The 20,522-nt window shown below is 43.1% G+C and overlaps 1 protein-coding gene across 1 annotated transcript; it reads right to left on the bottom strand.

The window, feature by feature from the left end:
- kcp (kielin cysteine rich BMP regulator) lies at window positions 1-20,283 on the bottom strand. Its single transcript, XM_020078425.2, has 46 exons — window positions 17,436-20,283; window positions 16,159-16,694; window positions 15,813-15,885; window positions 14,940-15,244; window positions 14,693-14,861; window positions 13,422-13,495; window positions 13,229-13,322; window positions 12,597-12,679; window positions 12,428-12,521; window positions 12,266-12,345; window positions 11,664-11,749; window positions 11,446-11,536; window positions 11,120-11,219; window positions 10,947-11,032; window positions 10,720-10,813; window positions 10,501-10,650; window positions 9,763-9,869; window positions 9,589-9,682; window positions 9,315-9,488; window positions 9,151-9,233; window positions 8,953-9,046; window positions 8,639-8,821; window positions 8,383-8,553; window positions 8,119-8,292; window positions 7,911-7,993; window positions 7,736-7,826; window positions 7,575-7,657; window positions 7,323-7,496; window positions 6,661-6,840; window positions 6,284-6,548; window positions 6,083-6,165; window positions 5,901-5,994; window positions 5,660-5,833; window positions 5,488-5,570; window positions 5,095-5,215; window positions 4,921-5,003; window positions 4,547-4,646; window positions 4,367-4,452; window positions 3,632-3,734; window positions 3,384-3,526; window positions 2,941-3,113; window positions 2,207-2,318; window positions 2,035-2,136; window positions 1,772-1,936; window positions 1,391-1,691; window positions 1-726 (listed from the first exon to the last, which is right to left on the bottom strand). The coding sequence occupies exons 1-46, from the start codon at window positions 17,536-17,538 to the stop codon at window positions 506-508; spliced, it is 6,318 nt and encodes a 2,105-aa protein (XP_019933984.2). The 5' UTR covers window positions 17,539-20,283; the 3' UTR covers window positions 1-505.
- Window positions 20,284-20,522: the final 239 nt, after the last annotated feature.

Here is a 20,522-nt window from a genome sequence, read left to right as displayed (position 1 = left end):
TTTGGAGAAACCTTTGTTTATTTGTAACATTGAGAGGGAAACATAAAGGAATACCTGAGATCATGTGGTTTACTGTATAAACAGTCAATATCACACAGCCGGAAATCAACCTGTACAGTTAACAAATGCTCTTTGGACTGTAAATAAAAATGTTAAACAATCTAATATTTCATGAATGTGTGAAACAGGGAAAAAAACAGTTAACATGTAACATGTGAAATTAATATGACAAACTCCTGTGTTATATAAATATTCAGTGCTACAGATTCATATATATATAAAAATGTTAATATAAACATCAAGGATTCAGTTATACACTCAGGTGTAGAAAAAGTGTAAAATGTAAAAGTGTAGAATCCACAGGTCGTGGCAGGAGTTCACCACTGGGGTAGTTTTCCATTTCAAACCTCGGGGACTAAAGGCTGATGCAGTCCATGTGTAGATTGCAGATTACCAAAGGACGGCATCGCATGTGTGTGTGTAAGTGTCTGTGGCAGTTCAAGCATCATGTGTGCTTGCCGTGAATGATCTTGGGGCACTTTTCGGGCTGTATGCAGTGGTTGTTGTGCAGAACCAGACCGGCAGGACACTGGCAGCCTGGGACGCAGGGCTTGAAGCAGTGGCTTTCTATAACCCCCAGTGGCACGTCGACGTTAAAGCAGGTTACTGGACACGGTGGGCCGCACTCGTCAAACACAAAGCCCCTCTCCACCGGACAGCCCACAGCTGTGAAAGACAGCCACAGAAATAAAACAGTGAGAGGGACTGGAAACACTGCACATCCATTATGGCTTAAAGAGTGTGGTGACCTTTACCGGGGATCAGCAGGAGTGAGCAGATGTCTGACGTGTTTTATTATTTTCATTTGAGACTAAATTGTTCTGCCAGTAGCATTGTGAAGAAAGCATCCCAGTATTTGCATAGCGGTTTAAAATAGGAGCAGGTGGACATTTGAATTTTTGAAGTAATTTTTTAGATAGATATAAAAAAAATCTGTTGTGAGTATTAGCTTTATCATGGTAATTTTGCAATGTAGTTCAGTAGATGAGTTTCTTGTCAGCAATAACCTAATTTCCCTGAAAAAGCCCTGAAAAACAGATTTTAAATATTTTTCTTGATCAAAGTTAGTTTTGATGAAAAAAACATTTTTTTATATATAAATCGATTATAATAAGAGTCTAAAACTCACAAAGTCACATTATCTTTCTTTGTATGTTTTTGTCTGTTTTTAATCTGTTCTCTGTGTTTTAGTATGTTTTGCGTTCAAGATTTGTCCCTGCTTGGATTTAAAAAACTTGACTCTTTGTTTTCATGCAGTCACCCACTTCAATAAAGTAAGAAGATGAAACATGTTTTCTGCTGGTTTTCTTCCACCACGTGTTTCTCTCACCACACAGCGACGGGCTCCTCCACTTGAGGACAACTCCGGCCTCTCTGCACCGACTGGCGTAGGCCTCCAGAGCGTCGCACAGACACTCATCACTGTTGGCCCCGCAGGCACAGAGATCGTACACGCAGGCTCCGTACCACGGCTCAGGAGGCACCACGCGATGGCAGGGCTTAAAGACAGCAGCCTTTAAGACCTTACAGCGAGCATTAGCGCCCTTCTTGGCCTGATAACCTGCGTCCTTACAGGGGTCGACGTCTTCACCAGGTCGACAGGTTGAGAGGGAGTGGCTACCGTTTGTCACCTAAAATAAAAAACGTCGTTTAACATACATGAAGCTGAAAACCTCAGTCAGTCCCTCTTTCTTCCATGTGTGTGTTTTACCCTCCAGCTGTTGCCAAAGCCAGTCTCTGATAGGATGAGTTGTCCGCTGGGCATTCGGAGGTCGTCCTGGTAGTAGTTGTTGAAGTTTCCACAGAGACCACAGGTGTTACCCTTATAGGAGCCTGGCACACTCACTTCCAGGTGTGAACGGCCACTCCACAGCACCTATAGGGTGTGTTGGTGTGTCAAATTTGTACTTCGTAGTATGTCAGAGAACATATCATCCAAAGAGCCAAAGGGAGATGAAAAAGACCAGTCTGTACCTTCAGGCCGATGTTTGTGTTGAGTAAGATGGTGTTGGTTTGTCGTTCGACGTAGATGTACGGTTCTCTGAGGAACGGCAAACTCACAACTTCATCATTGACCTGAAAGTTGAAAAAACGGACTGAGTGGATCCGAAACACAAAATAATTTGCAGTACCTGCACACACAAACCTTCACAACCCAATCCTGAAGTAGCTGCACTTCAACGTCTCCAATAAACACAGTGACCTCTTTAGTCCAAGACACTCCTTTACGTCCGCGATCATCGTTGGTCACGTGAACACTGCACAAACAAAACAGAGGCTTTAAGTTTCACATTATTAACATATTTTTCAATTGAACTGATAAAACATGTTTCTTCATTGAAAGGTCACAGGGAACTGCTTGTTATTTTCTTCAGTGGATTCACACTTTTCCACATGAAATAGGATGTTGGTGGAGGACTTGATGAGAGGAGGCAAAAATGTTTTCCCGCTTTATTTTTTACACCAGGCTGCAGAATCACACCATGAATGGTGGATGTTTCTGGAAACTGAGACTAATCTGTAGTTAGTCAATGGTTAATAGTTAGTTAGTATTGCTAATGGTTATTAGTTTGAGGGCAGAGGTGGTCGAGGATGATTGGTTTCCGGTTTGTGAACTTCTCTCTAACTTTATTTCTGTGTTTGTTTGAATGCGTCTAAATGCAGAATATTCTGCTGCATTCATCAGGTGTGAAAGGCAAAATTGGACCCAGTTGTGCAGACATCCTCCAGAGCTGATGTCTGAAAACGGCTTGTGACACTGACTGAGAAGGTGTAAGAACATTTAAAACCAAGCAATGTCTACTTCTGACCTCTCATCAGAGGTTACAGCCTTCTACTGCCGTACAACACTTGCTTGTGTAACCGTGCGGACCCTCTCACCTGAAGTCTCCATCCTCACAGTCCTGTGCCAGGACGTACGTGCACGCTCCCTGGAAGTGCAGCATGCGGCCATCGAAGGTGCGATAATGAGGGTCACCAAAGGCGATGCAGGTGGCCGGACGAGGAAGGCAGTGAGGACAACATAAACCTGGGACAACTGCTGGCATCTCATCCTGATGGCAAACACACACGCAAACACACACGCAGACACACACACACAAACAGGCTGAGTAACAATGATTGACCCTAGAGCCTTAGCAGAAGCCAAACAAATGTTGTCAGTTTTAAATCAAGTTCTGAGGAAACAGATGATATTTAATGTCTCTCTTTACAGACTAAAGAATTAAAATTGTGAGATAACATGTAAACATTTTAAACAATGATAAAAAACAGTGTGTGTTTGTGTGTGTGTGTGTTTGTGCGCATTTGGTTCTTATACTAACTGTTGCACAGGTGAGGGGAGGGCAGCGTTCACTATGACAGTGCACGTCTCCAGACACACACGTACAGCTGGTGCACTCGTCCACCTCCCATTGCTCATTACTGTTATACACTGTCCCCTGGTGCAAACATGACACCCCGGAGTCTACAATAAACACACACACAAAGACAGACACACACAGATGCATCTTGTTAGGCAGACTCTATGCAAACAGTTAGGGATGGTCACTGTGGTGGCTGGCAGTGTTACCATGGCATTCTGGGCAGCATTTCCCCGGAGTCTTCACTTGTTTCTGGCCGTCAAGGCAAACTGGAAGTAAACACTCTTCAATGCTGCATTCAATGTAGCCCAACTGAGGAGACATACAGAAAGAACACACGGCTTTAGAGTTAGATAGAGGAAGATGGTCTGAACAGTATGCAGTAAAAGGTGATATATTTTTTATCTTGCGAGTACAGGATAAATATCTTTTTTTTCCTAAAAATTCAAATACGTCTCTAACGAGATGCACACAGCCTAAGTGTTGGAGAGAATTCAATCAGTTTTCATTTATACTTGCAACGTAATATAATGAAATTCTTTCTGCTCTTAAAAGCTATAAAAACTACTTATCCCCCAGTTTTCAAACAGGTAATTATCTTGTACGCACAATATATTTATCGTGTGGGAAAGGTAAAAGAAAATTTCCTGTCGAGACTTTAATGGCTCAGTAGAAAAGATCACCAATCTCGGCTCAATCTAGTTTGGTCATTGTAATCAAGTCCTGCTTGTGTGTAGACTTTAAAAAGGTCTGTTTTATCAGCCTGACATCATGATATATTCAGAAGATATATCCAAAAGAAATCCCACATAGATCAATATTTTCTTTTCAAATCTTTTTTGAGAAGTAAATACTGTTTTTTCTTATATTGACATTTACTTTGCCTCCAGTGTAAATGTACATTTTAACAATCTGGAGGACTGTATATTTTCTATCTGACTCACGTTACAGGTACACGTCACGCAGTCGTCATCGCTGTCTGTCCAGCTGCTGCCATTGGCCACTCTGCCTTGACCCTCAATCACACACTCTGTATGAAACACATTTATGGACGTTTTAATGCCAATGAGACTAAGAAATGTAAAAGGAAAAGATAAATGGGGAGAAATACTGTGTCCTCTCACCCTTACACACAGGGCAGCAGGAGTCTGGAGCCATGAAGTGTTCACTAAGAGGACAAGACAGTGGGACGCACAGCTGGTGGAGGCAGGTCCATGTCAGTTCCTAAATCAAAGAAATAGTATCACTGCACGGCGTGATAGAATCATAATAATCACATTATAAACTATATTGATAGTAGTTTGATTGGTCCCAACATCTCGAGATTAGATGTCAGTCACAAACTATCACATTAAAATCTCTTGGAGTGATTTGACAGGTTTGTTTCTGTTCTTTAGTTACAGATTGAAGTTGGTTAAAAATGATTAATCACTTAATGCCCTTATAGTTTTCCTGACATATTCAGTTAATTGCACGAGAAGTGTCGTTGCTGTGTCACCTTGCAGTGGCAGGTAAAACAGGGGTCATCTGTGGCCAACACCTCATTCCCAATCAGTGCAGAGGTGCAGTTACTGAGAGGCTCTGAACAGAATATACATAACACAAATATTACAAGTATACAGCAGAATAATATTCATCACATTATATCATGGAAAAGCACGGTGGTACTGACGTGCACAGACAGGACAGCAGGAGTCTGGACCAGAGAACAAGATGTTGCTCTTGGGACAGTCAACCAGACTGGGACACTGCTTTCGTAAACACCTCAGATGTTGTTCTCCGTCCGGCATCACCTGGAATACAAACAGGTTGAGTCACAACTGTTAATATTTACTATTATATTATTACTGTTACTTTTACTACTGACACAACTGCACTGTATCATCTGCATCATCCTTGACAGAAAAAATAACAGGCAACAATTTCAATAATCTGATTACAATGTCTGCTTACAGCTTCACAAATGTCATATCATTGGACCATACATTAAACTTCTGACTGATAATCCATCAAATTAAGCAAATTAAAACCAGTTCTCCAGTCATCAGGTGCACATGCATCATACCTCACAAGTGCAGATCTGACAGGGGTCGTCTGCCGGATGAAAACTTTCTCCTGGGCCGTAAACTCTGCCCTCAAATACACAGTCTGTTCAAAAACATTGTGCAAGTTTATCAAAAGAAAAAACCCTGGTATGAAACATGCAGCTAATGAGCTTCAGATCCTTATTTTCTTACCTGCACACACAGGGCAGCACTCCCCGGGCACGCTGATGAAGTTGATACAGGGAGATAGACAGTGTATTTCAGAGCAGGTGGTCACTCCATCCACACACATGCACGTCATACAGGGAGTGGAGTCTGCGAACCAGCTGCTGCCCTCGGTATGCTCCTCTCCTCCATACATACAGCCTGAGAGAAGGAAAATCAGTCACACAACTATTTCCTGCTGTGAGTGTAATCACAGTGATGTATTTACCTCTGCAGCGAGGACAGCAGGCTCCTGGATCAGTCACCTGATGCATACATGGTAGTTTGGGACACCGGGGAGGTGAACACTGTACCTCACCTGCCTGCAAGACTCAAACACATTAGCACTTAAACACAGGAGAGGGTGAAAATACAGAGAGCAAAGACTGAGCTTCACTACGGAGGTCAGACCTGACAGGTGCATCTGGAGCAGTGGTTTGAACTAAGGGTCCATGCTTGCCCGTCAATGAACTCCTGTCCATCCAGCATACACACTGAGACCAGAGACAAAGACAGACATAAAAAAAAAAATAACTGCGGATGTAAAAATAAAAATAGTACGATCCAAGATTACAGTGTAGTGTTTTTACAATTTTACAGTTTGAAAAATACCTGTGCACTCAGGGCAGCACTGTCCTGGTTTGGTAACGGGTCGAGAGCAGGGTGTTGGCAGGCAAGCGAGTGGCACACAAGTGACGGTGCCTCTGACACATGTGCAGCGCTGGCAGGGGTTAGAGGAGGGCGTGAAGGTGTGACTGTGAGAGTGCAGGACACCCTCATACAGACAGGAGTCACAGACGGGGCAGCAGGTTTCTGAAGGAACCGGGTGAGAGCACCTGACTGGACATGGTCTCCTCTGACAGTTCACCACCTCGTTCTGTTCAGGGGAAGAAGGTGGAAAAATAATTGAAAGGACGAACTAAATCAAACTATGTGGATTTGCTATGCAGATGTTTTATTTTTGATTCAGTGAGAATTGTCAGACTGACCAGACAGGAGCACGAGGAGCAGGGGTCAGAGGGTGAAGAGAAGGTGGAGCCCGACTGATACTGTCTCCCATGATGCAGACAAATGCCGGTGCAGACAGGGCAGCACTCTCCAGGCGGAGTCACTGGTCGCACGCAGGCAACGCTTGGACAAGATGCAGGTGCACACACCACACCTCCGTTCTACACATAAAGACACACGCTCAACTATGAATATGTTACTTCATAATCCTTGTACAAATGAGAAGGAATGAAACGAGTCGTGATTTGGATTTATCCATCCATCTTCAGGATTTTGTGGGATCCTTGTCTGCTCCAGTGGAAGTCATAAAGTATTTAGTAATTCATTAACAAATCAAATCTCTTTTTAAACACACATTCAAATTAAAAGCAGAGAAGTGGAATGTGCTGCAGAACTACAGGCTCTGCGATCTCAGTCCTGGTTGATTTGGCGACACCTGTAGTTACTGGTGGTAACAGCGAACATGGTTTAATATTACAGGTCACAGAATTCTGGGGGAAACAAACTTTTGTAAATTTAATAAGCTCCAACAGCTAAATTGTGGCTGCTCTCTTCACCCCTGCAATAATTTTAAACTGAACTGCTGGATAATAATATACACAGAATTCTGTAAAAAAAACCAAATGTAGTATATATTATGTACCAGACAGGAGCAGAGCTGACAGTGGTCCGTAGGGTGTTGGAATCGTTCCCCGTTAAAACACTCCCGTCCATCAAGGTTGCATCCATCACACACTCCACAGGCACATCTGTCCAGAGCTGGATGTGTGCATGACACAGCTGGGCATCTTCTCTGCACACACACCACCTCACCTCCCTATGGAAGAATAAAATAAATAAAAATAAGACGATGTGAAGTTGTGATGGTGCAGAGACCAAAAAGGTTCTCACTCACTGAGCAGGTGCAGTCCTCGCAGCCTTTCTCTCCTCCGGGTAGCACCTGACCATCAACATACGGGACACCTTGGAAATGACAACCTGAAAACAAAATAAGTTATTCACACAATCCACACGCGCATGTGTCTCTTTCTCATTACTTCTGCAGTGATTACGTACCATCACAGACGGGGCAGCCACATGGGTTTGTGATGGGGTGAGGACACAGAGCTGCTGAACACGTTTTCTTCCCGCAGCGCACTGAACCCCTCTGGAAGTGAATAATCAAGACATGTTTAAAGAGATTAACCAGCAGGAATGTGTTTGTGCATGTGTGTCTGTATATTGCTGCTACCTGGCAGGTACATTCAGAGCAGAGGTTCCCTGGGTCAGGGATCGTCTGCCCATTGGTCAGGACCACACTGTTATAAAAGCAGCCTTTTCAAAAGAGACAGGTTCATTTAGTCATGTTGTCATCATGGAAATGATGAAGACAAAAAAGCTTGAATTTAGTGATCCTGCGAAGAAGAATGTGGGCAGAGTCTGACTTTGACTATACGTACGTTCACATTCTGCACAGCATTGTCCGGGGGGTTTATATGGGTGGCTACAGTCTCCATAACAGGGCAGCTTGGAGCAGACGACCTCCCCTCCATAACAGTAACACACACCACAAGGGTCTTGGTCATCAGGAAACTCAGTGCCATCAGGATATTCTTTACCATGAAACATGCAGCCTGCAAGTCAATGTGTTTTTGAGATGAAGTAAAAACAGTGAGGTTTGTTGTTATCTTCAGTATCTGGGGCTTGTTTTTTCAGACGCTCACCGTCACAGGACATGCAGCACTGTCTCTGGACTGGGTGGTTACAGTTGGAGGGTGGACAGCGTTTTCTTTCACAGCGGACAGATCCCTCACGACACAAACACACGGAACATGGGTCTGACGCTTCAGCCCACGTCTCCCCGTTGGCTCGCTCTCGATCCTCATATAAACAGCCTGCAAGAGGGAGTGAATTACAGAAACATGCTCAGTCCAAACTCCTTCATCTTTAAGTTTCCCAGCAGGACTTGTGAACTTGTACCTTCGCAGGTCCGGCAGCACTCTTGTGTGATGGGGTGAGAGCACGCTGTGAAGGGGCAGGGCTTGCGCTGACAGTGAACTGTTCCGTTGGTGCAGGCACATGATCGACAGTTGTCAGTCGGGTGGTAAAAACGCTCAGTGTGTCTGTAGTTCTGTTGTTCAAACACACAGTCTGATGGAGGAGCTGAGGGGACATCAGTGACAACAATGAACGTCTCCACTCTACAATGGTTTTCTGTCTGATCATGTGCTGTCACGAGCTTCTCTCCTCCGCTATTGCTCCTCCTGATTTGTTTCTCTTTTGCACAGCCTTACCTGGACACTGGGGGCAGCAGTCTCCTGGCAGCACATTTGGGTGTGAGCACAGCAGTGGTGGACACCTCTTCTTCAGACACTGGACATTCCCATTCTGTAACAAACATAACATATGATCAAAATTAATAACTGCTTCAAATAGACCACAGGTGACCAACACAGGGGGATAAGTAATGATGTGACGTTCAGTATTCTTACGATGCAGCTGCATGTCCTGCACGCGTCAGTCGGATGAGGAAACTCCAGACCGTTGGGATATTCTTTCCCAGCATGGCTGCAGCCTGACGGAGGAGAATGCTCTGTGAGATTTTAATTTGTTACATTTATTGAGTGTTCCTGATGATGAAATAACACAGCCTCACCATTGCAATTGTTCTGACAGCATGTTCCAGGTCGAGGTGCATTACAGTGCGGTTGAGGGCATCGTGCTTGGTGGCAGTCAATCCTGCCGCTCACACACTCACACTCCTCACACACACTCACGGGATTGAGAAACACCTGCCCATCCACAAACACACGGTTTTCAAAGGAGCAGTCTGGAAAAGATGCAAGAACACAGAAGTGTTACTGAACCGACTGAGGAGAGTTGATGGAAATAAAATTGCTGAATCACGATCATGTCCCGACTTTGTGCACCTGGACATTTAGCGCAGCACTCTCCGGGTGGTGTGTATGAGTTGGTGCAGTTTACTGGAGGACAAGGTCTCCTCTCACATGCCACAGTCCCGTGCTGAGGAGAAGGAAAAGCATTCAGCAGGTCTGAGGTTTTACAGAGTAGTGCAGCGTGTTTGTGAACAGAGACACACTAACCTGACAGGTGCAGATGTGGCAGGGCTGCTCAGGGGTCGCAAACTTCTGGCCGTCACTGTAGATACGATGATTATAGGTGCAGCTTTCGCACGTTGCACAGCATGAGCCTAAGACAAGGAAATAGACAGAGTACAGAGGCTGCATAGTCATCTGCACGTAAACAAAGCTTCATCACACTCCTTGAACTAACATCCGCCCCGAGAGGTTCGATCACAAGTTGACAATGTTGATTTTGCTTGTTAAAACCTGGCATTAAAATACGTCCTGAATGTGTCTCCTGTGACACTTGTGCCCAGATTTCACTTTCCCACTTGATGTGCAAATAATCATGTACGTCATTCTGTCACAAAGAAATGATGTTTTTACAGATGTGTCCGAGAATGTTTCTGTCTGTGTCTGCACAAGCAAGTAAAAGAGAGTGAGCGGAGTCAGGAGGGACTGAATGAATGTGCAGCTGTGCTATGAAGAAAAGTAAGTATTTCAGAAAAGTATCAATAATTATGTGTTGGTCAGTGTTGATATTGTTGCGGTGGCCACAAACAAACCAACGTATGGAAACAAAGAAGCGTAAAAATACATTTGAATCAAGTCAGAGAACGTCAGCTGAGTCTGGTTCTTCACATCTGGCCCAGGATGCATTTCTATTCACGCAGTGAAAAGAAAGTGGACACATGTTGCCCAGACCACCTCCAAATATGGTCCGAGTGATCGCATCTCAGGACAGAATCAAAGTCTTACCAGTGGTCTTGGTGGGATGCAGGCACTCGCGGGGCGGGCAGTGTGTGTGTGTACACTGGGTCTCTCCATTCACACAGATGCAGCTGGAGCAGCGGTTCTCCGGTTGCCAGCTGGAGCCTTCTTCATATTCCACCCCCTCCAACACACATGCTACAACGAGAAGGGGGAGTGCTCACATAAGAATTGAAGCTGTGTGTGTCTGTGTGTGTAGATAGTTACCTTTGCAGATTGGACAGCAGAGATGTGGGTCTATAATGGGGTTAGAGCACTGGACAGGAGGACACTTTTCTTCATGGCAAATCACATTGCCGCCCTTACAGATACATTTATGAGAGAATACAGACATATGAGAGAAAGTTAGCTGCAGTGAAAAGTGTAGAAACATAATTTAATGCAAAGTGGAATCATTAAATCTAGATGTTTCAAGACTTTAATTTTGAGTTTACCTTACACCTGCACTGCAGACACGGTCCACTCCCAGCAGGGGTGAACGTTTCCCCGTGAGCATACACCCTCCTGTCATACTCACATACTGCATGAAAAACACACACACTGATCATGTTTGAGCTTGAGCAGTAAAAGTTCAAATGGAAGACGACATGTCATTAGATACACGGACCATCACATGTGGGACAACACTCTCCCTTTCGCTTGGCTGGATGATTACAGAGCAGTGTCGGACACGATGAATCCAAACGTTCACAAGACACTTCGCCTGCCTGACAGATGGAGACAAGATGGGATTAGATGCGTCACATTCTTTCACTGTCAAAGATTTTAAAAACAGCCTCATTTTTAACACTAAATCCCATTTTCACATGAGCTAATGGAAGTAGAAAATACTTTGACAGATTTTCTTTTAACATCTGGGTCATGAAATCTCACCAGTCATATGAAGTTCATATAACCATGAAAACCACCACAGCTTTGACAAAGTGAACTCACAGAGCAGTAGCAGCGGAGACAGGGGTCTCTCCTGGAGGGGAATGTCTGTCCCTCCACATACACATTGGACTCATATTCACACTGCTCACACCTACACAGTGTAAAATTAAACACAACAAGACACAACAAGACTCTTAATTCTTGCATCCCCACATTCAACGTCAACTTTGGGTGAGATGGATTGCTGCAGGTTTTAGGGGGTTAGGCAGGTTCGTTACCGTGGGCAACAGTCTCCAGCATGATGTACAGGGTTTCGACAAGACAGAGCAGGACAGGGAAGAGTGGAACACGCCACATTTCCATTCTTGTGAGAAAAAAAAAACAGATGTACTCAATAATAAAAATTATTCACAACTGATTTACAATATAGACTGCATATAAAGATAGATGACGTGACAGCTCCTCAATAGTGAAGTCAGAATGTCTCGACCACGCCCTAACATCTGGCTGCACTATAGGTCATAAATCCCACATCCTCCATGTTAGTGGATGGGACTAAAAGTCAAAGTACATATCAAATAAAATTTGATGATATTTTCTATAATTTACAGTAGTTAATGTGCTCATTTTTTGATGTTTGGTTTTTATTAGTAATTTAATGCTACAAAAAGAGGGTTAAACATCATGATTGACAGCTGAGACTGACTATTGGTCAAGAGCATGTATCGGTAGGACCTCCCCCCCAATGTGCAAGATGGCAGTTTTCGTGTTTTGACTTAATTTCTGGATAGTGGGAGGAAGTGGTGATGCTTCATCCATCTTTATACAGTCTATGGCGTATGCATACAAAAGCTAAGTATCACTTTCTCCTGTGACGTACCACACATGTGCACTCTTGACAACGGTCTCCAGTAGGAATCGCGGCTCCGTTAGGGAAGTCGTGACCATTCGCGCTGCAGCCTACGAGACACACATGAGCACAAGCTGTTTCTGAGCAGTCCATCACACTCTCACACTGCTCCAGTGAATGAATCAAACCCACCCTGACAGACCGAACAGCCGGTATTGGGTGGTGGAGCAGCTGGGTTTTTACAAGGTGTGCCACACTCCTCCCTCTCACAGTGAACACGACCCTCCTGGAGAGAAGACAGAGAAATATCACTGGATATGAAAAGATGGGGACCTGAGTGGATGATTAGTATTAGACCCACCAGACAGTGGCAGACGTCACAGGGGCTCTCTTCTGGCCTCCACTTGGCTTTGTGATCATAACGGACGCCAGAATAGATGCAGCCTGCAAACGTATGTTGTATCTGATTACTTTCCTGTCATAGTGGCACTTAAGTCCTTCGATATTTATTTAACAACACAAGATATAGAAGAGAAAAACTTCCATCTATGTAGAATTGAACAAATTTTGTCCTCGTCTTTCTGCTGTGTTTATTATTAATATTTATTAATTGCATGAATTTAAATCCATGCTTGATTGCCATTTAGCTTTATTTTCTGTATGGATGTGTTTTACTTGATTTTTACTTTAATTGTTTTATGTTTTGTATTTTTATGCATCATATTTATTATGTTTGTCTGTATCTTGGTTTTGTCTAGTTGACAAATTCAAGTTCATGCATCAGGATTTGTCAAGATTTTGCAGGTTTTTCTCAAAATTTATTTTTAGGAAAGAAGATGAAACCAGTGCTGCTTTCATGCCATTTGCAGAAAATCTTTGCAAATCAATTCACCAGACCTTCAAGTCATGTGCTACATAGATAAATAATATTTTGCTCTAGAGTTTCTTCTGTCATAATGATGCTAATGTGCCCAATTTATTTCTTATTCTTACTTTTGCATCGCGGGCAGCAGTCCCCAGGTACAGTCTCCTTCTCTGTGCAGTCCAGTGAGGGGCAGGGCAGGGGAGAGCACTCCCTGGTACCACCCTGTGGCCAAAGGAGGGGTGCAGAGGTGAGACACAGTAAAAAAATACCAGAGTAGTTGTTAAGGCTCAATAAAAATGTTTCTGCACGTAAAATACTTACCTTACACGTACATGTCTGACAGCCATCTAGAGTGCTGTACGACACATTATGAATTGTGCCGTCCAGCTCACATCCTGAAGAAGAGACAGGAAGTCTTTAGTGCACACACATTTTTAATCTTCTGTGTGTACGCCTGCATATCCCAGGTAATAATCGAAGAGTCTAAACGGATCAATAAAAGAAGAAGAATTAAGTTTTTATATCATTACAGGTGGTCTTGTCCTCGACCTGCTCTTTCCATGAATGCAGATGTTCTTCACCTTTTCTCTCGGTCACTGGGGGGAACATCTGCCTCTGCTCTCTCTCTCCAGTAACGACAGAGGAGCGTTGTTTTGTACACATGCTCGCTCTCTCACACTAAATGTTTATGGTGCATAACTATAACCAGAAGAGCCTGTAACATTTTAAATACTACCACTGGTGAGTCTATTAAAAATGAAGGAGAATTACAGTTGGAGAAACAAGGAGAAGAAAATTGGAAAGTGGAAGAGGTTTTCCTCCGGAGGATTCCCTCTGGACGATGGCGCCAACTACTTCCTGCATTCTGTGGCTGTTTTAGTTATCTTGCTATAGAAAAAAGTTGTTTACATTACCGAGCTTCCAAGTTTTTTTTTTCATTTAACACTTTCAGTGAGCTTATAAAATAGTATCTTCTCTCAAACATTTCAAGAGATAATTATTTTAATGATGAGGACAGAGACAATGTGTTTGTGTGTGTGAGAGAGGGTAATAATCACAGGGTGAGAGAGAGAGGCAGGAGAGGCTGCCTACTGTGCCAGCAGCCAACAGGCATTTCCTCTAGCAAGCCATGCATGCATGAGATCAAAGTGCGAGTGTATATCAGCTGGGTGCCTTTGGAGTCTTCCTGCATACATGCAGAAACAATTAAGGCAGAGATGAAGGAAAATGACAGAGACAGTGACAGAGAGGGTGAATATGTGCATGATAAGCTGGGCAGATTGATGTTTACATAACCCTCTGGGAGTGAGGACATTAAAGAGGCACTGGGAATCCCTACTGAGGCCTGTCCAACATCCAACGTTAGTCCCACATGTTTGCTTCACATCAAGTTGTAGAAAGTTTCCTCAAATGACTAAAAAAATTGCACATGTTAGTGTTAGGATGCTGAGAGAGCTGAGAGATAAAGTCATAGATGGATTACAAGTGATTTTTATAAGTGTGTGTGTGTGAGAGTAGAAAGAAAACAGGTGGAAATGGCAATAAAGAGAAAGAGAGACTTGAAGAACTGACAAAAACTGAGTGCTCTTTACCTCTGATGTTAGATTGGCATGTGACCTTTCCAGATGTGCAAGTACAAACAGTGCTGAGGTCAATTTGCCAGCGCCGACCATCGTCCACTTCACGTCCCTCCCATTCACATCGCTGCCTCACGCACTCACAACCCTCCAGGTACTTTACACGAGATAGTAGGTCTGCATTCTGTAACAAAACCAAAATATCTATAAAATTCCGAGATGTCATGTTACATTGTATCGTTTTTCATGAAAGTCGTACTACCTGAACTTTGACCATGTCCAGCATACGAGCCAGCTCCTCCATCCTCTTCTCCAGCTTCTTCAGCCTGTCGTCTTTGTGGACCTGAGGAACAGACTTTAACCCTTCAGGAGAAGCCGGAGGCCCCAGGACAACACCTCGCTGCAGCTGGTCACTCTGGACGTCCTGGGGATAAGTGGCGGTTTGGTCCACTGGCCTGTGGCTTGTTTGAGATTTACTGGGGGAAGCACCCTGCTGTAACCCTGGTCGGCTGTCAGTCCAAGAATCTGAGCTCTGGGCGACTGCGAGCTTAGACGCAGGCAGATTATCTGGGAGAGAGAGTGGGAGAGTTGGTGTGTGATGAGCAAGAGAATCCTGACTAATGACTGAATGAATCAAAGAACAACTTTGGAGCCTGAACAAACACCCAGGACAACATTGTGGAAAATTAAGATCCACAAGGAAAGAGGAATAATAAGCACACTGTTTGGGAGAGTTACTGCCTGAGGGCCAAAAGATATGATCTACTACACATCGACCACGGTGGTCCCTGCACTGAGGGTCACATGGTTCATGCTTCCAGACAAAATAGGCAAAAAAAAGTTTTATCAGTGATTTACAGGTTCATATAAAAGGGAATGACAATGAAATCTCTGGGGGAAGTATAAATTGTGATCACATGACATACCCAAACAACATGTTATCATAAACAGATGTACAGACATATACACACAGACATACTGTGACATATATACAATATCTAGAAAGTCAATTCCAACTCTCCAGTTTGAAAATATTTTACATTTATTTCTTTTTTCTTTCTTTCTTTCCTTTGACCCTCCAAGAGGACATTAAAAATATGTACACTCAGGATTGATATAGATAATGTTTCTTTACCTGTAAAATTGTCGCAGACCCACGGGCGCTTTAAATATGCTTTCATTGAAATTTCTGCTGTCTTCAAATATCCCTGTTATCATAAAGAAACACAGACATGCTCACATGTTGTACTGTATGCTGTGAATGCACATTAAAAAGAGGAAGAAGATATGGAACTTGAATTTAAAAGTTACATAGATTTAGGACAGAGTATATTTTAGTCCCATAAACCTTTATAGTATGTTTCCTTCATTTTGTGATGTAGAACTGCAAGTGGCTTTATTCAACGGGGCAGTGACTTGTGATTATAAGCACTAATATTTTTGCCAGATGTCGTGAACTTTATCACTGCCACTAAACTCACGCTAAATTTGCTCTCCTTCCTCCGAGGAGTGCTGGCAAGAGTGATGACAACATTTTGAGGCAGTTCCAGGTGGATGTGCTCTTCGCTTTTTATCGGCACAACAACAGCTTCTTGACAGTCCACAAAAAATGTCAGTCTGTCGGGCTCCAGGCTCACAGCCAGCTGTACCCATTCCTCCCTGGAGAAGGGGTTTCTCATGGGGAAGTGAAAGCTGGCAGGGCCCCGAGCTCCTCCTTTACTAGCCTGGTAGTCCAAGCGTAGTGTGTCATTGAGGGTGGAGGAGATGATTTGGAGAATGGGTGAGGATGCAGAGGAGAGGGAGAGGAGAGTGGCACTGGAGCCTGATGACTGATGCCCCACGAAGTACAAACCCATGCTTCCCTGAAGGTTAGAGTACAGTAAGTGGGAATATTCTGGAGGTAGACTCAGGTGGGGTGCTCTGGGACGTATCCTGTACGTCATGCCACCAGGACCCTGCAGTTCCGCCACACCGCTGATGTGGTGGGACATATTCATAGCCTCCAGAAGGTCAATCACTAGGAGAGAGATAAAACACAGAGTCAGACTCGAGACATACTGCACACACACCCATGGTGGAGGATGACACTGTGGGGGTTTGCAAATTAAAATGATCTCCTTGAACAGCTACAATGATAAAATGTTGCTTACAGGTGAATCCATCAGTTATAAAAAACATTTAATATATAATGAAATACTGTATAAACCAGCACAATCCTAACTTATGGTGTTTCTTGACAACACTTTGCTTAGTAGCTCTTAGTTACAAGTTAATTTAAGCATTCTATATAACGCTTTTTTATTCCTTCTTCAGAGGAAAATATAGATTTTTTTTTCAAACTGATTACATTTACCTGGCAGTGGTATTCTTTGCAAATTAAAATGATCTCCTCCTTCACCAACTACGCTGTAAAAAATGTTGAATTAACTAAATATTATTATGTCAAGCGGTTGCACAAAGTACATCTTTCTATACAAGATATATATATATTAAGTTTAGTGCAAATATATTTGTTTGTTGATTTTAATTATCATTTATCAGTAATTCAAAATTAGTTATAATCTTCGAATTTCTATAGTAAAACGGTATAAACAGACACAATCACAACTTACAGTGTTTCTGTACAATACTTCAGCACTTTTACTTCAGCAGGCCTATAATTTTGAATGCAAGGCTACTGGAATAGTTTAAATAGTTGACATAAAATTAAAAGCATAAATAAAAGTCGAATAACTCATTGAGAGTTTTGTAAACTCACCGTTTTCATGATGTGAACCAGTCTGCCCTAGCACCGTCTGCGCAAACGCCCAGAGAAACTGTATCCCCAGCAGGATTGGAGTCCTCAGTTTGCTGCTCTCCATTCTCCAGACGAAAAGTTGCTCTAAGATCCAAACAGCTCAGAAACAAAGCATGATATTAATTTTTCTTTCAATCCAATCCGGTGCCATGGACAATGGCTTGTGCGTTCAAGACTTCCCCTTGTTCCTCAGTGAGCAGAGCTCTGTCTCCAGAGGGGAGACATGGAACATCTGGATGCGGGCAGGGCGTCACTTCTCTCTGCAGTCACACACTTACATTCCCCCCCGGGGCCACATCCACACCGCACTTTCACACCGGGATCAGAAAGGCAAATAGTCTGGAGAGTCTGATGATTAACTCAGAAACATTTACAACCTAGTTTTTTCTACTGGAGTAAAAAAAGACGAATGCGTAAAAAGGGTTCAGGTGTGCAGTGCGCATGAGGAGGGGAAGTAACTGGCGCTTATCTCCGCCTCATTCAAAAAGGATTGCTGAGAGTGGAGTCTTTTTTTTCTTCTTCTACTTCTCCTGTTTTCCCTCTTTTTTTCTGTTGGAAAAAAAATTATCTCCACCCAGCACTGCTCAGTGGTGTTGATTCCCGAAGACCCTGTTTTGGCAATGCGCTAAAACCTGGTGTGGAGACTGGAGAGGAGCCATCCATGCTGGAGCAGCAACAAATCTCTGTGTTGTGTGTGTGAGTGAGAGACTGAGAGAGAGAGAATGAGAGAGAGAGACGGTGGGGGTAGAAAACATGTAGTCATGTTTCACTGCTTTGGACTCAGTCCCAGTGTGCATCCCACTGTGCCCTCCACCCACTCCCCTCTGTCTCCAACAACTCCTGGCTCTTCCCTCATGTTGTTGTCTTGCTCATATCTGCTCTGTTCTTCTCTTTCTCAAACTACACCCTCATAAGCAAAAGCTCTGTGTCAACGAATCGTTGGTGATGGTGACAGGACACCCAGTTGTTCCTGATGGATGAAGCAGATGGGTCAGTCTTTGTTTTTCACGTGGGACAACAAAACCTGACTTTATTTCAAAATCTTCCCACCATCTTTCCACCTACCAAACATAATCTCATTCCCTTCTCTCTGGTATGTGGCTGTAATTGGGATTATTACAGCCAGTTAGTCTGTAATAATCACAATTAAAATGTCTTCCCGCAGGACTTCCTCCGTTGGTTGCCAAGTCCCTCTGGATGGCAGCATGGCCCTTCTAGGGCTGAGAGGGCTAATTGTAGAAACTACAGGCATGCTGCAGCATTTTCTATTGAGGGATTTGTTATTTTAATGAAGAATTGAACTTTACGGAGACAGTGATTTACCTTAAAGTCTCTACAATCCTGAAATGCCTTCAGGAGAAACTCAGACAGGAGCATAAAGTTGATCTAACGGCTTGTGTGTTAGTTTCTCAAGTGCAGTCTCCATTTTAAACCTGTCTGTATGTAATGGCCTGTGGTGATGCCTACCTCAAAATGATCCCTAGTACTCCTTCAGCAGTTCAACAATAAACTGTTACTTTTTTATTATTTGCATCTTGAACGTGTGCAGACATTTTTATAAACAGTCTATGGTGCAGAGGGAAGTTAGAAAACTTTTTGTGCATCCTACCTGGTTTATCTGCAAAGGAGATTGTATACCCATGCAACCCAATGTTTGGTGGATGTGCAGGACAACTTTGTCCCAAGAAAATCAAAAGTAATCAGCCTGCTGAATTCATGAAGTGTCATTCTACTTAATAATATATTTAATAATGTACAAATCACAGTAATACTAACTACAATAATAAAGTATTTATTTCATTGCAAAACTTGTACTGTCTACAACACACAGAGCTATTTTACTTGTGTACATGGTGTATACCTCTATTGTGTGTTTCCAATATACTACATATTCTCCAACCTTTTTTTCACCATTCTTTAACTTATTTGTTCAGTTTGTTTGTCCTCACCCTGAGCTGCTTTTCCATTGCTATTAACATACACAGATTTATGTACAGTACATGCAAAAGTCCATCGGTACATCATGCAAAGTTTGTTTTGTCTAGGAAATGTTATCTTGTGCACAAATACAATAATGACACACAGCAAACATTCCATATGCATAAAGTAGTAAATGTGTGTAAATATTTCGTGAGTGAATTTTAGTAGTTGAGTTGATTTCGTGAGACGTCTGTCTTTAGTGGAATCAGTCCTTAACAAATGTTCGTTTCAGGTTTGTATGGGTTTCATTTTCAGTAACATCATTATAAGAAAAAGCGAAACACACACACACGCACACACACACACACACACACACACACGCACACACACACTCTGGAAAAACAGATGTTCTGATGATGCAGATGTCAGCTGTGATCTATCAACTTTATCCTCTTTAACAACCTCTCTGCTGACATCCAGTGGTCATGTCCAGTCACAGCGGATAAAAACAGCACAGATCTGTTCACCCAGCCTGTGAGATGAGTCTTTTCAAATATTGTTAACTACGGAGTATCATAACAACATTACACTCACAGATTATTACTTCCACTATGGTTAGTGCATCTTGAAATACCATCTTTAAACATTTACTCAGTCTGATAAATGCTTGTCCTCCACTCTCTTTCTCCAAAACACAGACTGCATAGTGTTCATCTTTTCCCCCCTGAGGCACTTTTTAGTCTTTAAACACTCCTGCTCCCCCTCCTGCTCTACTCTGACAATGGAAACCACTCACATGGCTGCACTAACCAAAACATCTCTCATGGAGCCAGACAATTTCTTTCATCACAGAAGCCCTGAAGATATGTGGACACACACTCCTCACTGTGTGTCTTTGTGTGTGTGTGTGTGTGTGTGTGTGTGTGTGTGTGTGTGCCTGTGCCTGTGCCTGTGCATGCTGGTACAAGAGTGAAGAAGGATGTGGGTTAATCTTCAGAAGGCGAACAACCAATGTTTGATAGCTAATCCCTTGTCAGGCCCAATTAGTCAGTGCACATTGCTAATTGAGCAAATCCAAGAGCACAAGCTGTGTAGCCAAAGTACATGCTTAGACTCAAGTTTCAACCT

This window comes from Paralichthys olivaceus, chromosome 7, assembly GCF_024713975.1.
Source record: "Paralichthys olivaceus isolate ysfri-2021 chromosome 7, ASM2471397v2, whole genome shotgun sequence".
In the NCBI taxonomy this organism is placed as follows: Eukaryota; Metazoa; Chordata; class Actinopteri; order Pleuronectiformes; family Paralichthyidae; genus Paralichthys; species Paralichthys olivaceus.
This window is presented reverse-complemented; position numbering and strand designations above follow the sequence as displayed.

What these genes read in the sequence shown, in the direction of transcription:
- kcp (XM_020078425.2), bottom strand. Translation starts at nt 17,538, where the DNA reads ATGGAGAGCAGCAAACTGAGGACTCCAATCCTGCTGGGGATACAGTTT. An exon ending in GCATCCCACCAAGACCACTG is followed by an intron (nt 9,870 to 10,500) that starts GTAAGACTTTGA and finishes TCCTTGTCTTAG; the next exon opens with GCTCATGCTGTGCAACGTGC. An exon ending in GTTTTACCTGCCACTGCAAG is followed by an intron (nt 4,647 to 4,920) that starts GTGACACAGCAA and finishes TCTTTGATTTAG; the next exon opens with GAACTGACATGGACCTGCCT.